This window comes from Cherax quadricarinatus, chromosome 54 (assembly GCF_038502225.1).
Source record: "Cherax quadricarinatus isolate ZL_2023a chromosome 54, ASM3850222v1, whole genome shotgun sequence".
NCBI lineage: Eukaryota > Metazoa > Arthropoda > Malacostraca > Decapoda > Parastacidae > Cherax > Cherax quadricarinatus.
The window spans coordinates 10,888,780-10,904,247 of record NC_091345.1 but is presented as its reverse complement, the minus strand read 5'-3'; the positions used below and the strand labels follow the sequence as shown (position 1 = coordinate 10,904,247).

At 38.4% G+C, this 15,468-nt stretch overlaps 1 protein-coding gene across 9 annotated transcripts in view; it reads left to right on the top strand.

Annotated features, from left to right (window-relative positions):
- LOC128699073 (thiamine transporter 1) overlaps positions 1-15,468 on the top strand; it is a 55,565-nt gene that overhangs the window by 24,228 nt on the left and 15,869 nt on the right. For all 9 annotated transcript variants that reach the window (XM_070096593.1, XM_070096596.1, XM_070096595.1 and 6 more), the window contains 2 exons: positions 2,556-2,757; positions 10,029-10,221. In XM_070096593.1, the coding sequence (XP_069952694.1) occupies positions 2,556-2,757; positions 10,029-10,221 (395 nt within the window). The remainder of the gene's footprint in view (positions 1-2,555; positions 2,758-10,028; positions 10,222-15,468) is intronic.

The following is a 15,468-nucleotide window of genomic DNA, read 5'->3' as shown; positions in this document are numbered from 1 at the left end:
TACATTCTCCAATTGTTTTATACTACGCCATATTTCAACACCCCTCCCAACTGGTGTATTGGTTCTATCATGGCTAGAAAATTTTCTAAAAGTCGCACCAACACTACATTTTTTAAACAATACAATAGTCTCCCCCCAAATTCACGGGGGTTACATTCCAAGACCACCCGCAAATTTGGAAAAACTGCAAATTCCAGACTCGGTTAAAAAAAATGCCTATAGATGCCTATTTTTATAGTTTAAACCTAAAATATGCCCCCCAAAGCACTTTAATTTCAAACTCAGCTTCATACATTACCCTTAAAAAAAAAATGTAAAGATAAACCAGTGTACAGTACTGTACTGCTATGTCTCCCGCAGTGCTAGACTGTAAAATACTAATGTTACCTCCATATAGGGCTCTGGTGGCCTGGTGGTTAACGCTCTCGCTTCACACGGTGAGGGCCTGGGTTCGATTCCCAGCCAGAGTAGAAACATTGGACGTGTTTCTTTCCACCTGTTGTCTATGTTCCCCATCAGTAAAATGGGTACCTGGGTGTTAGTCGACTGGTGTGGGTCGCATCCTGGGACACTGACCTAAGGAGGCCTGGTCACAGACCGGGCCGCGGGGGCGTTGACCCCCGGAACTCTCTCCAGATAAACTCTCCAGATATGTACTGTAATTCATGCAAGCCTGTTTTCTTTGGTATACTGTAATTTATTCATCCCCATTTTCTTTGGTATACGTACGGTAAATATACGGTAATAATTTAATTTAGTATTAAATTATTATTTGTTACAAAATTATTATTATTTATTTATTTAAATTATTATTATTATTATTATTTATGTAACTCTTATTATTTGTTACAAAATTATTAAATTTTTCTTAATATTTAGCATTAAAACGCATAAAAAATTATATGTATATTGCCACGAAAAAAACAAAAAATATTCCACGAATTTGCGAGGATTTCCGTGAACAATTATTAATTAGGTTCTAAGGAAAATTTGTGAATTACTGAAGCCACGAATTCAGAACCGCGAATTCACGGGTGTCCATGGTATTACATTATTTAATATTTACACACTAATTTCAGGAAAATTAAAAAAAAATTTCCACAGGCTGGAATATTGCTGCACACTAACAGCACCTTTCAAGGCAGGTGAAATTGCTGACCTAGAAAATGTACAGAGAACCTTCACGGCACGCATAACGGAGATAAAACACCTCAATTACTGGGAGCGCTTGAGGTTCCTGAACCTGTATTCCCTGGAACGCAGGCGGGAGAGATACATGATTATGTTTTGTAGATGAATGGTTCAGAGAACCGACATGTTGATAAATTAGACACATGTGCAACTCTTGGGTATCTTTATTGTGGAAACGTTTCGCCACACAGTGGCTTCATCAGTCCGTACGTAGGAGAAACTTGAAGAACAGGAGGAGAATGAGGTAATCAGTCCCTCAACCTTGAGTCGATGTGTTCAGTCCATCAATCTTGAATAGAATGCGGCATATCAGCGGAGAGGCAGCTTATAAACCGTATGGCAGGAGAGGTGCAGCAGTCATTGGTCGTGTCACATTTGTTCAATGTGGAAGTAGGTCGTGCCCAAGAATTAGGCAAGCGAAGAATTCCTAAGTACTTCCACATTGAACAAATGTGACACGACCTATGACTGCTGCACGTTTCCACAATAAAGATACCCAAGAGTTGCACATGTGTCTAATTTATCATACATGATTATATACACCTGGAAAATCCTAGAGGGACTAGTACCGAACTTGCACACGAAAATCACTCACTGCGAAAGCAAAAGACTTGGCAGACAATGCAACATCCCCCCAATGAAAAGCAGGGGTGTCACTAGCACGTTAAGAGACCATACAATAAGTGTCAGGGGCCCGAGACTGTTCAACTGCCTCCCAGCATACATAAGGGGGATTACCAACAGACCCCTGGCAGTCTTCAAGCTGGCACTGGACAAGCACCTAAAGTCGGTTCCTGACCAGCCGGGCTGTGGCTCGTACGTTGGTTTGCGTGCAGCCAGCAGCAACAGCCTGGTTGATCAGGCTCTGATCCACCAGGAGGCCTGGTCACAGACCGGGCCGCGGGGGCGTTGACCCCCGGAACTCTCTCCAGGTAAACTCCAGGTAAACAGCTTCCTTTCACTGATAAATACCTGGTAAATAAGTAAGTCAGCTTATTTAGGCAAAGACACATATAAGTACAATTATCATACATAGTATAAATTAGAGATAACCCATGAGAGGAAGACAAAGTGACTTACTGTATTTCCACTGGGGTCCTTGAGGCCCCTTTTATGTAGGTACAATAACTTTTTTAATTTAACCGCAAACAAATCATAAACGGTAGTTCACATTGGCTGTGTGTTAAATAATATTAAGTAGTATTAGGCCTAGTTTAAATATACCCAAAATTCTTTCTATAATTGTGAGCTATTAAATTAACAAAAAAATGTTCTATAGAACACAATCTTGTAACATTTATATACCTTACAATTTAAAAATATAATTGCTGCTATTTTGATTATTATTATTATATTTTTTACAGGTTGCAGGCTTTATCTGGAATGACTTTAAAAGTGCATATAGCAACAAGTACTTGTTGAAGTGGTCCATTTGGTGGGCCTTTGCTACATGTGGAAATTTCCAGGTTGGCAATTACATCCAGCCTTTGTGGGAAAGCATTGCTCCTATGGATGAAAATGAAAACCTATACAATGGGGCAGTTGAAGCATCACAGACATTACTCAGTAAGATGTACTTTTATTTTTTTACACTGCTGAATTTACAGGCTATGAGCTGTTATCCTACCTTAGTCCATTTCAAAGCCCAGGCCTATCTAAGCCATACTACTGCCCTACCTCCTCAGGAAGTAACCCACAACAGTCAACTAACACCCAAGTATTGTACAGGCAGGCCCTGCTTATACAGCATGTTAGGTTCTGGGCTAATGCTGTAAGGCAAAAATTGCTGTAAAGTGAATCATAGCCTTTTTTTCACTTTCAAATGCATATAACAGTTTGATAACATGTTTACACTATCATGTATTCAGTGAGCAATAGAGCTAGGCCTAAAAAATGCATATACAGCACATGCATTACTTACCTTAAAATAAATTCATCCTTAGCCTATAGCGAGTGGTGAATATATTTATTGTAGGTAGTCTGAATAAATGAAGAATGGGTATAATTGAAAACTGTTGCATTAGCGAAACACTGTAAAACGAAGTGCTGCAAAGTGGGGCCTGCCTGTATTTATTGACTGCTAGATGAATAATGGCAATAGATATGAAAAAACTTGCTTATGTCTCTGCCTGCCCCAGGATCAAACCCATATCCTTTGAGTGGGAACTGAAGGCACTGTCACTGAGCTATGAGCCACCTACTTCCTTCAAGTTATAAAGTAGACATGTAAATTATATAAGACAGAGGTGTGCACTGTGGAAATAAATGTCTTGAACTGTCCATATTGTCTATCAACATAAGAATGGAGGAACACTTTAGGGTCGCTGCAATAGGCCTACTGGCTTGTTGCAGTGTTCCTAGCCTGTTGCAGTGTTCTCATATTCACCCCTTTCCACTCATATATTTATTCAACCTATTATCTAAGCTCTCCAAGGAAATGGCTTCCATAATCCTAATAACCAATTCAAGCCTTCTCATTCGTATATTTACCTAACCTGTTTTTGAAGCTTCCTAAGGTTATAGCTTCTATGACCCTGTTTGTCAGATTGTTTCACTCATCAACAACTCTGTTCCTGAACCAGTACTTTCTACATCCTTTATAAATATAGATTTTATTTTGAGTTTTTGTTTGATTGGATTTTTAAGTTGTATACTTGAACCATGTCTCACCTCATTCTTTGTCTTTCAAGAGGTCCCTCACTCTACTTTTGTATGAAAGATCCCATATAAAGTGGATTAATTTTATCATCCTTTTCTGTATGTTCTTTATTCTGTAGAGTGAAGACCAGAACTGTGGAGCATAATCTAAGTGAGGCCATATTAGTGATGTATACTGTTACATGTATAGTAAAACCTCTGGACTACTGGTACTTACACTTCCTGATATAAACCCAAGTAATCTGTTAGCCTCATTGTACACACTTAGGCACTGCTGTCTAGGCTTTGGATTTCTACTTACCATGACTCCCAAGTCCCTTTTACATTCTATATGATAACGTTCTGCATATTCAGTTGATAATTGCCAGGGTTATTGATGTTACCAAGGATTAGGACTGGGTTTATCTACTGTGAACTGCATCTGTCACTTTTTTGGACCACGCCATTAGCTTGTGTAAGTCTTGCTGAAGTTCAGTGGTATCCTCCTCCGAATCTGCTATTTAACCTATTTTTGTGTGTCAACGAATTTGCTCATGTCACTATTTGTTCCCTCATCAAGGTCATTTTTTTTTTTTTTTTTTTTTTTTTTTTGTCAACAAGTCGGTCGTCTCCCACCGAGGCAGGGTGACCCAAAAAAAAAAGAAAGAAAATCCCCAAAAAGAAAATACTTTCATCATCATTCAACACTTTCACCACACACACACATTATCACTGCTTTTGCAGAGGTGCTCAGAATACAACAGTTTAGAAGCATATACGTATAGAGATACACAACATATCCCTCCAAACTGCCAATATCCCAAACCCCTCCTTTAAAGTGCAGGTCATATATGCCACGAGTGACTGGCCTCATTCTGATTTTACCCCATTAATGGGAGTTCTCTTCCCTGTTGGTCCCCCATGCCTCTGTCTATTTGAGAAAATTTCTCCCTGTGCCAGGTATTGCCACTTTTTTAAAAAATCTTTTGTTTTACTTCATGAAAAGCTTTACTAATACAGAAATATATCTTTATACACAGCCTCATATACTTTACTGAAGAACATCAGTACATTTGTGAGGTATGAACAACCCCCTTGTGAATCAGAGATGAGACTTGTCAAATTATGCTCATCAAGGTGGATTCTTATTAATTATATCAGTTATAACTGACTAATAATTTGCCTGCTATTGAGGTCAAGCTTATTGGGCAGTAATTTGATGGTAATGATTTATCTTCCACATCTCTAGCACTATAACTGTTGGGAGTGATAAAATAAAAGGTTTAGGTAGTGATTCATTAAGTTCCATTTTACATCCTTTAAGAACCCTTGAAAGAAAGTCACTTGGGACCTGGGGACTTGCTTTACTTTAATTGGTCTACCTGCTTAACCATATCCCTGTTAACTGCAGTATTACATAATGTTTTCCCTCAGGCCCACTGTAATAATTACTAAGATATTATTAGTGTCTTCTTGTGTGAAGACCAAAAGAAATAACTGTTTAAAATTGAGAATTTATCTTCCTATTATCAGTAAGCTTTTAGTTATCTTTAAATGGAACTAACTTTTCTCTAATCTTAGTTATACATAGTACAGTACTTGGAGAAAACCTTTTCTGAAAACTTGGAGAAACACCTTTGGAGCTTACAAAAAAACTCATTAAAAAGAGAACATTATGAGAAGGATTTTGAAGTGAACGTAAGTGGCTCAGTGATATTGCCTTGGTTCACAACTGAAGGACCTGACTTCAATCCCAGGGAGCTGAGACCCATAAAAATATCCTTACATATGTTGACTTTTTTTTTAACATGTTGGCTGTCTCCCACTAAAACATGGTAACCCAAAAAAGAAACACTTTCACTATCATTCACACTATCACTATCTTGCCAGAGGCATGCAGATACGACAACAAATACAAGTACAAATCTTTATTTCCTTGCAAAGGTTACAGTGTGTGATTTACTTTGTATAAAATGTTAAGTATAAAGAAAGCCACTAGCATGTCTGAGCATTTTGGGCAGACAGTTTAGATGTCACTCCAAACAGCAAATATGTATCCCACCCCTCCTTTAGACTGCAAACACTGTACATCCCACCTCCAGAACTCAATAAATAAATGCTATATTTGTATGTTATAGACTGTTGTGGGTTACATCATGGTGCATAAAAGGGTTTTAGAATGCATTAGACAGGGGTGGGCTTTGAAATAAGCTTAGGCAGGACAAGAGCCCTTACTTAGCCTGTAAATTCAATGGCTTCAAAAAATTATCAAATGACAACATAATTAGAGTACAATACTAAAAATTTCCTAATTGGCCATACCACATTGAACACACCGCTTCTTGCCTGATCAGCGAAGTTAAACAACATTGGGATTGGCTAGTACTTGGATGGGTGATTGCCTGGGAAAACCAAATGTTGTTGGCATTAGTCTTTTTTTGTCTTCCTTTGCAGATGACACCTGAATTTTCATGACAGTATCATCCATTGAAGACACTGTAAGTCTCCAAGCGGATGTCAACTAATCTGTAAATGGGCCACAGAAAACAATATGAGGTTCAATGAAGATAAATTTCAATTACTTTGCTATGGAAAACTTGAGGAAATTAAAGCTGTATCGGAGTATAAAACAAATTCCAGCCACAATAGAGTGAAAAACTAATGTGAAGAACCTGGGAGTGATAATGTCAGAGGATCTCACTTTCAAAAATCACAACAATGTATCTACCACATCTACTAGGAAAATGATAGGATGGATAATGAGAACCTTCTAAACTCAGGATGCCAAGCCCATGATGAATCTCTTCCACAAAATTGCAGACCTGGAGAATATACAGAGAAATTTCACGGCATGTATGAGTACTATAAAGCACCTAAATTGCTGGGAATGGTTGAAATCCCTTGATTTGTACTCCCTGGAATGCAGGGAAGAAAGATGCATACTCATATACACTTGGAAAATCCTAGAGGGACTAGTCCCAAATCTGCACACGATAATCACTGGTTTAGAAAGACACGTAAGCAAACACTATAACATATTTATTAGAAAACGTTTCGGTCCTGGGACCTTGATCACTTCTAACATACAGAGGTAGAAAGACATTATATATATAGGCGGAGAGTGAGATGTGACACACGTGACCTGAGGAATGTCATAAGAACAAAGAATGGAGGAACACTGTAGAAGGCCTACTGGCCCATGCGAGGCAGGTCCTTATCAAAACAACCTCTACCTATGATGAGGAAACCACGACCTCCCTTTACCTCTTCTAGATTTCATCAATCTAGTGGAACTTTGTGTTAATTTCAACTTCTTCAAGTATCAGGACAACTGTTACAAACAGTGCTTTGGGATGGCAATGGGCAGTCCGCTCAGTGCTGTGCTTGCCAACCTCTTCATGGAAAACCTGGAGACAGAGAAATTCAGCACCCTCATTCCCAACACCGTTACCTGGCTAAGATATGTTGATGATATATTGGTTTTCTATCCGAGACGTCTCAATATCCAGGCCCTTCTCAACAAGATCAATGCAGTTGAACCATCAATAAAGTTTACACTTGAACTCGAAAATGATGGCAAACTTCCTTTCCTCGATGTTCTACTGTGCAGATCTCCCGACAGTGACAAACTTCTCTTCAAAGTGTATAGAAAACCTACCAACAAGGACGATCTTATACACTTCTATTCACACCAAGACACCCGCACTAAGAGAGGAGTCCTCATTGGCTTCTTCTTGAGAGCACTTCGCATCTCCAGCCCTTGTTTTCTAGAAGAAGAATGCACTTACATAACACAAGCCTTTACACGTCTTCAGTTCCCATCTTTCTTCATCCGAGATTGCAGACTCAAGGCACAAGCTATCCTCAACAAACCGCCCATGGAACAGCCCCCTAAACAGTTCATAGTACTCCCATGTGGCGATGTTGCCACGAATACTCGCCGGGCACTTGCTATGAGTAACATCAACGTTTCCACCATAAACACATCATCTATCAAAGACCTCGCTAAGAAACGCAGCCACACACCTCTAACTTCTACAGCAGGCGTCTACACTATCCCTTGTGGGTTCTGTCCCAAGAAATATGTAGGCGAGACAGGCAGAGATCTTGCAGTCCGCCTGAATGAGCATCGAAATGCCTCTAACAGAGACGATGTAAGGTACGCCTGTGTCCTCCACAGAGACTCCATGGGGCATTTGATGAACTGGAACGAGGCACAACTCGTTCTCACCGAACCAGACCTCAGATGCCGACGGTACCTAGAAGCCTCACTAATCGCCGTCACCGACACTATAGAATGCAACACTGGAAACTACAAAATTTCAAAAACATTGGCATACATGGTACTTATTAAGCAGCACCAACCCAACAACACAGGAGTCACATGATTTCATCGTCTACCCGTCCTCATCATAGGTAGAGGTTGTTTTGATAAGGACCTGCCTCGCATGGGCCAGTAGGCCTTCTACAGTGTTCCTCCATTCTTATGTTCTTATGACATTCCTCAGGTCACGTGCGTCACATCTCACTCTCCGCCTATATATATAATGTCTTTCTACCTCTGTATGTTAGAAGTGATCAAGGTCCCAGGACCGAAACGTTTTCTAATAAATATGTTAGTGTTTGCTTACGTGTCTTTCTAAACCAACTTGTCGGTATTTATTACCAAGGTTTATACCACGATAATCACTCCCTGTGAAAGCAAAAGATTTGACAGGAGATGTAACATCCCCACATTGAAAAGCAGGGGTGCCATGAGCATTCTAGGAGAAAACACAATAAGTGTTAGGGGCTCAAGACTGCTCAGCTGCCTCCCAGCATACATAAGGAGGATTACCAATAGATCCCTGGCTGTCTTCAAGAAGGCACGGGACAGGCATCTAAAGTCGGTATGATACTAGTTGGGCTGTAGCTCGTATGTCGGTTTACATGTGGCCAGCAGTAACAGCCTAGTTGATCAGGCCCTGATCCACCATGAGCCCTGGTCATGGACTGGGCTGCTGGGGCATTGACCCCCAAAACCCTCTCTAGGTATACTCCAGGTAATCCTGGAAATACTGGTTTGGCAGTAGAATTGTAGATGAGTGGGACAAACTGCCAGGTAATGTCATTGAGGCTAGAACTTTGGGTAGCTTTAAATATAGATTAGACAGGAACATGAGTGGGTGTGGGTGAGTGAGAGAGACCTCCAGTAAGCCTTCTGCAGTGTGTATGTGATATAAAGAAATTAATTTAAATTTATGTTAAATTAAAATTAAGAGTATGTAGATGCAGAATAGTTACTGCAGTAAACAGAATTGAAAAAGCTCAAGCAACACATGAGTTTCAGAATTCGGGAATTTCTTATTCTGTATATTCGTGGGAAAGTGCTAACTCTAAGGGTTATAAGTGCCTGGGGAATGGGAGGTAATCAGGTTTGATTGAAGACTGAGGAGGATAGCAATTCTGTTCATCAGGAGTCCTTCACCCGCACCAAGTACTTAGCCATGAAAATAAGTTTCACTCTGTTCCCCAACCATTCCAAATGTTGATTGACTGCATAGTTTTTCAATGTCTTCCAGCACTAGTCTTCATGTTTCTTATTACTACTGTTCTGTAATTAAACACTTGGATAGTTAGCAGGTTATGTACCAGTGTGTAACTTCATGCTGCCCTGAAGAGTAAGATGTATAGGCAACATTAGGAATCTATATAGATAAAATGTTATGCCTTCACTGCAGGCCTCATCAGTTAATTACGGAGACAGTTGCACTGGTGGAAGCTGTAAGTAGATGAAGGTGAGAAAAAGCTGGTGGAAGTAAAAGTAACTCTCTACTTCGTCTTCCACCAGTGCTGATGTCTCTGTAATTGACTGATGAAGCCTGCAGTGCAGGCAAAATGTTTCATCAATAAAGACTTTAGTGTTGCTCATGTATTTTACTCTTCAACTTGTTGGTACAGTATTATACACCATTTGTAACATTCATGCTGCCTTAATGTAAATGTTATTTGCTTTCTAAGCTTAACATTCCTTTCTTCAAGCAAGGGATGTCTTCTCCTATTATAGAATGTTAATGTTAAAACTGTTGATAAGAAAGTATTTAAATGTACAGGAAGGGAGTTTCATTATCTTTCATATCATTAACATATTGTAATAAAAAAATCACTAAACCCATATGGGCCATTATTTCACTAATAATTGTTATCTTTCATTACTACAGGTGCTCTGGCAGCATTCGGTGTGGGATACCTGCATCTTAACTGGGAATATTTTGGAGAGGGAACTTTGGCAATTATTTCTTTGATTGATGGCCTTCTTTTATTCTTCATGGGTCTCACATCATCAATCGCAGTGGGTTATATCAACTACATTGTCTTCAGAGTTTCCTATCAAGTTTTAATCACAGTTGCTAGGTAAGTTAGTCTTCCACATGAAACTGATATTTTGCTCTTTATGTAGGTAGTAGGTTGGTAGACAGCAACCGTCCAGGGAGGTACTACCGTCCTGCTAAGTGAGTGTAAAACAGAAACCTGTAATTGTTTTACATGATGGTATGATTGCTGGTGTCTTTTTTCTGTCTCATAAACATGTAAGATTTCAGTACCGGTACGTCTTGCTACTTCTTACACTTAGGTCACACTACACATACATGTACAAACATATATATATACACACCCCTCTGGGTTTTCTTCTATTTTCTTTCTAGTTCTTATTCTTGTTTATTTCCTCTTATCTCCATGGGGAAGTGGAACAGAATTCTTCCTCCGTAAGCCATGCATGTTGTAAGAGGTGACTAAAATGCCGGGAGCAAGGGGCTAGTAACCCCTTCTCCTATATAAATTACTAGATTTTAAAAGAGAAACTTTCGTTTTTCTTTTTAGGCCACCCTGCCTTGGTGGGATACAGCAAGTTTGTTGAGAAAAAAAAAAAAGTCAGCCACACAGTTTGATTATTTTGTAGATATTAATTAACACTTCTGCTCAATAACTTCTTACCAACTGTGTAATCTTTGTAATCATTCTTGCTTGTATCATGACCTGTACTGTTTCTTAATTTACAGAAAGGTCTTGCATAACATGTTTTAAATAAAATACTCCATCTTGACAGAGTGTATGTGCCATGAAATTTTTTGAAAGGTGGCTCAGGGTGGAAAATGTTTCTCTTCACAGATTTCTACACCTAGGGACAGCTGGCTGTTGACTCTAAATACACAGCATTCGGTAGTGCCTCTATAAACCCTCAGCAAATGGCCCACAGCCATAAGCTGATAAAACATAAAAAGATGGGAACTTCTGCGGTAGCCTTGGTATTATTGTGGACGTCTTGCTCTTGCCTGAGTATAGGCGATAAATTTCCACCAATTGCTCTGGGGTACTTGCCCTCATCTTATTTTGCCCATTAGGCACATTACAGGAGGGACACCACTCATCAGCTACATTTTTTCCACTGAATATTTACCTGGTAATGGTTTTGGTAGAAAGCCAGTTGCTGAACTTGGGTGAAGATATAGGTGTCCCGCTCTGCTAGTGCTTAGACAGGGAAAAACACCTGGCCTAATTGGGAACCTTGTTGTTTCTGCTTCTTTCTGCAAATGGAACTGCTATTCCCTTATCTTTCATCACCTAGCTCTTGGGAACTTATGTGTCAGCCTTGGTGTGTGGGCGTCTTGCTCTCTCCTGTGCATTGATGACTAATTTTCCTGTGGGATGCTTGTCCTTATCTTGTTCTTCCTATGGGCACATTATAAGAGGGGCACTATTTTTTCACTCTGCGGATATTTATTTAATAGTTTTGGAGGGAAGCTGGTTACTGAACTCAGGTGAGTATGTAGGTGTCCTCTGCTGGGGCTTAGGCAGTAGGGCCCATCTGGCCTAATTGGGAAATTTTAGTTTATTTTTTCACAAAGGGAACTCCTGTTCCCTTTTCTTTCATTGCTCAGCTTTGGGTTATACAGTATTTCTTCCTCATACATTGAAAAGTGGCTTGATATCTCCAAACACATATTTATCGATGAGCAAGAGGAACAAGAAATTTAAAGTATGATAAAAGTCTTGCCTGATCCACTATGAGGCCTGGTCATGAACCAGGCCATGGGGGGCATTGACCCCGGGAACACACTCCAGGTTTACTATTATAAATGAGAAGTGCAAGGGAGGGTGGGGCTCGAGGGTTTCAGTCTCCCAAAATTCCCCCTAAATAAAAATAGTAATAATAACCTACTTCAGAACAAATCTTCTAGCTATCCCTCTTCCAACAAGATAGCCACCCCAAAGCCTCCCAGTCTAGAAATTCTGATTGCACCCCTGGAAACATGTAGTGAAATGTACAAGAAATATCAGCAATGAAACAGACGATCCACAGCTGTCTACTATTAGACTGTGTTACATAACCATCTTCTAATGTATATACTATATATCAACAAGTAAGAGCAGTAAAGTATTTTAGGTAGGTAATATTCTTTCATGTTAGTTTTTAGCATAAAAATCTCCAAATGCATATTCATACTGTGTATCAAAATGCAAGAGTAACAAAGAATTTCAGGTAGGGTAATATTCTTTCATGATATTGTAAACTAATAAGAGTGTAGTAGTAATAGTAATAGTGGTATGTGTGATGTTTACAGAACACTTTGACAGAGATGAAATTAACAACTAATAAGAGGTATGAACATGAATAAAACACAATACAACAACTAATAAGAGGTATGAACATGAATAAAACACAATACAAATAAATATTGCAATACTAAGTTACAGTAACCAGCAGCAGTTAATAACGCCATTAAATAATTAATGACAAAAGACTTCCCTAAAAGTTCCCAGAGATCCCTACAGGCACCCTAGCAATTATAAAAGCCGTGACAAAAATGGAAAGGACTAGGGCATAGGTAAACCGTTAAAATGCGTTCCACAGGCAGTGGCACAACATGAGCTACACAGAGGGAAGGGCAGGAGCACTTGCAGACAGGTGGCTTTGGATGAGGTGTGTGCCCAATCCTCAGTTGATAGAGATTCATCTAAAAATGACGATTCCCATTGGAGGAGAAGGGCCAAACACCCACATCTTGCCGAACCTTGCATAACTACACCTAGTCTCTAGGGCCCACAGGGTCGAAAACTGAAAAGTGTGTGTATTAAATTAATGATAGTTGCTGGAAGTGCATTAGCCTTATCCATTTTCTCTAGGAGAAACACCTTATCTATTTTCTTTGAAATGAATACAGTATACTGCTTCAAACACAAGTTTCCCCTGGACCTTATGTAAATAAATTTATTTAGAAAGTAACTTTATATTTAGGTTTTGTGTACATATCATGTATTTCTAGATCAATTAGTAATGAAATCTACAATGTAAGTTATTAAAACTGTTATTTTTGATGAAATAAGACATTTATAATAAATTGTTTGGTTTTTCTTGTAGGTGTCAAGAATCTAAGGGTTTGGGATATTGACAGTTTGGAGGGACTTCTAAACTGTCATATCTGAGCACCTCTGCATAGACAGTGATTATATGTGAGTGAGGTGAAAGTGTTGAATGATGATGAAAGTATTTTCTTGTTGGGGATTTTCTTTTTGGGGTCACCCTGCCTCGGTGGGAGACGGCCAACTTGTTAAAAAAAAAAAATATTCGTATTAAATAGAACAAGATTACATAAATCATTGACTTTAGGAACTTAATCCTCACATTATGTGAGATTTAACTGCATTCCTTTTGCCAAACTTTAAATTAAGTAGATGAAAATATACTATACATATCAGATTGTTATATGCTATAGTTATGTTCCATTATTAATACAGTATTCTTCCTTCCATATCAGCCGAAGAAAAACCCATAATGACTTTAATTAATGTTCTGTCAGGAAGTAAGTGGCAAATCCCTTTAATCATTAAGGTTCAACCTGTCCTTCACAAAATTTTGCTGTGTGCCCTGTACCACCAGTCGTAGTCCACTCGTCTTTTTTTATTTTATCATTTTCAGATAGTTAAATGGAAATATAGATTGATGCATATTAATCTATAATCATCAGGTTTCAGCCTGTCCTATGTGTATTTTATCATGCAAATGAAAGTGCATGTTCAAAATTTTAATATATGCTTTTCACTGGTATTTTACCATGCAAGTGATAGTGCATGCTCAGAATTTTAATTTATGCTCTCCTCTGGTATTTTACCATGCAAGTGAAAATGCATGCTCAAAATTTTAATATGTGCTCTACACTGCCAGATGTAAGCCACCAATCTCTTTAAATTTTGGCATTGTTGAGTAGTTGTATGGAAATATAAGCTAATACATGAGGCGCTGAGGAAAAAAAAAACGATAAACTAGCCATATGCCACTTTTATGAAAATTGCCTACAAACCTTTGCAACATAAAATCAATCAATTTACCAAATGTCACTTTTGAGAAGATTGCCTACAAGTATTTGCAACATGTTTGCAGCAGTATCTCAGTATCCAACCATACATTTTTGATTAAACTAGTCTCATTTTAAAGAGTGATACACATTTTTACATAGAAAATGCAATTTTTGCTCAGTATGCAGTTTTTTTCCTCATTGGCAAATTCATCAGTTTTCTTCTCAGTGCCAAATACGTTAACCTAACTAAGCTTAACCTAACAAAAAATAAGAAATACTGAATTTTAATTGAAATTTCAAGCATAGAGAACTGTACAAGGGCAATTCATATGAAACTGACTACTCTAATTAGAGAACAGTTTGTAGGTTTACATATTTGAGTCCTATATGATAGGGAGGGAAAAAAGTCTGAGAGGTTACTCTCTAACATCAAGAATTTCTTTAAATTTAATATTAGGTATAAATTGACTTTACTATGTACCTCTAATGATGAGGTTAAGAGGTTTTGATACTCCTGGCACTTGTGTTCGTATCCTCTCTATCTTAACGTATGTTCTATATTATTATTATTATATTCAGGGGTAAGTGCAAAACCTGTAGGGGTCATGCAGCACTTGGGGAATAGGAAGCAGTCAGGTTCGATCCAAGAAAGAGGAGGACAAATTCAATTCCTTGCATCATGATCCCCTCACTCATCATGGAACCTCCCTTGAGGGGTATGCTCTTGATGTGAAGTTTTTTAAAGCACACTTGTTAAAAAATGATTGTTTTATTGACAATTTCCTTCAAAAGCTTAGGATTATATGCAACTGTTTCTTTTTTATTTTTATATTTATGATATCTGGGTTCTCTTTCTTCTCATCTGTTTTTACTATTTTATTTGACTGCACTTGCATAGTTCTCATATATGATAGATTTGCTTGAGTCTTTCTTTTCTCATTTTCTGTTGTCTTGTGTATCTGATCTTGACTTTTTATTGTACTCTTTTGTTACATTTGTACTCCCACTAATTCTGTCCTCATGTTTTTTACTGTATCTGCCTTGCTAATTCTTCATTCTTTTTGTAGCTCATGAAATTTACTTCCTGTTAATCGTGTGCTGCCTACGACTGTCCTCATGACTTTTGTTGCTACATAATTCATAACTTTTTTTGACTTCTTGTCAATTATTTTATCCTGTCTAAATTGGCATGCCTCTATTTTTTCATCCCATCCCATTCTGTTTATCTTCAGATTTAAGGAGTAATTTTTAGGTTGTACTGGAATGTCTATTTCTATTTTGTATGATTTATCTGTGTTTATTA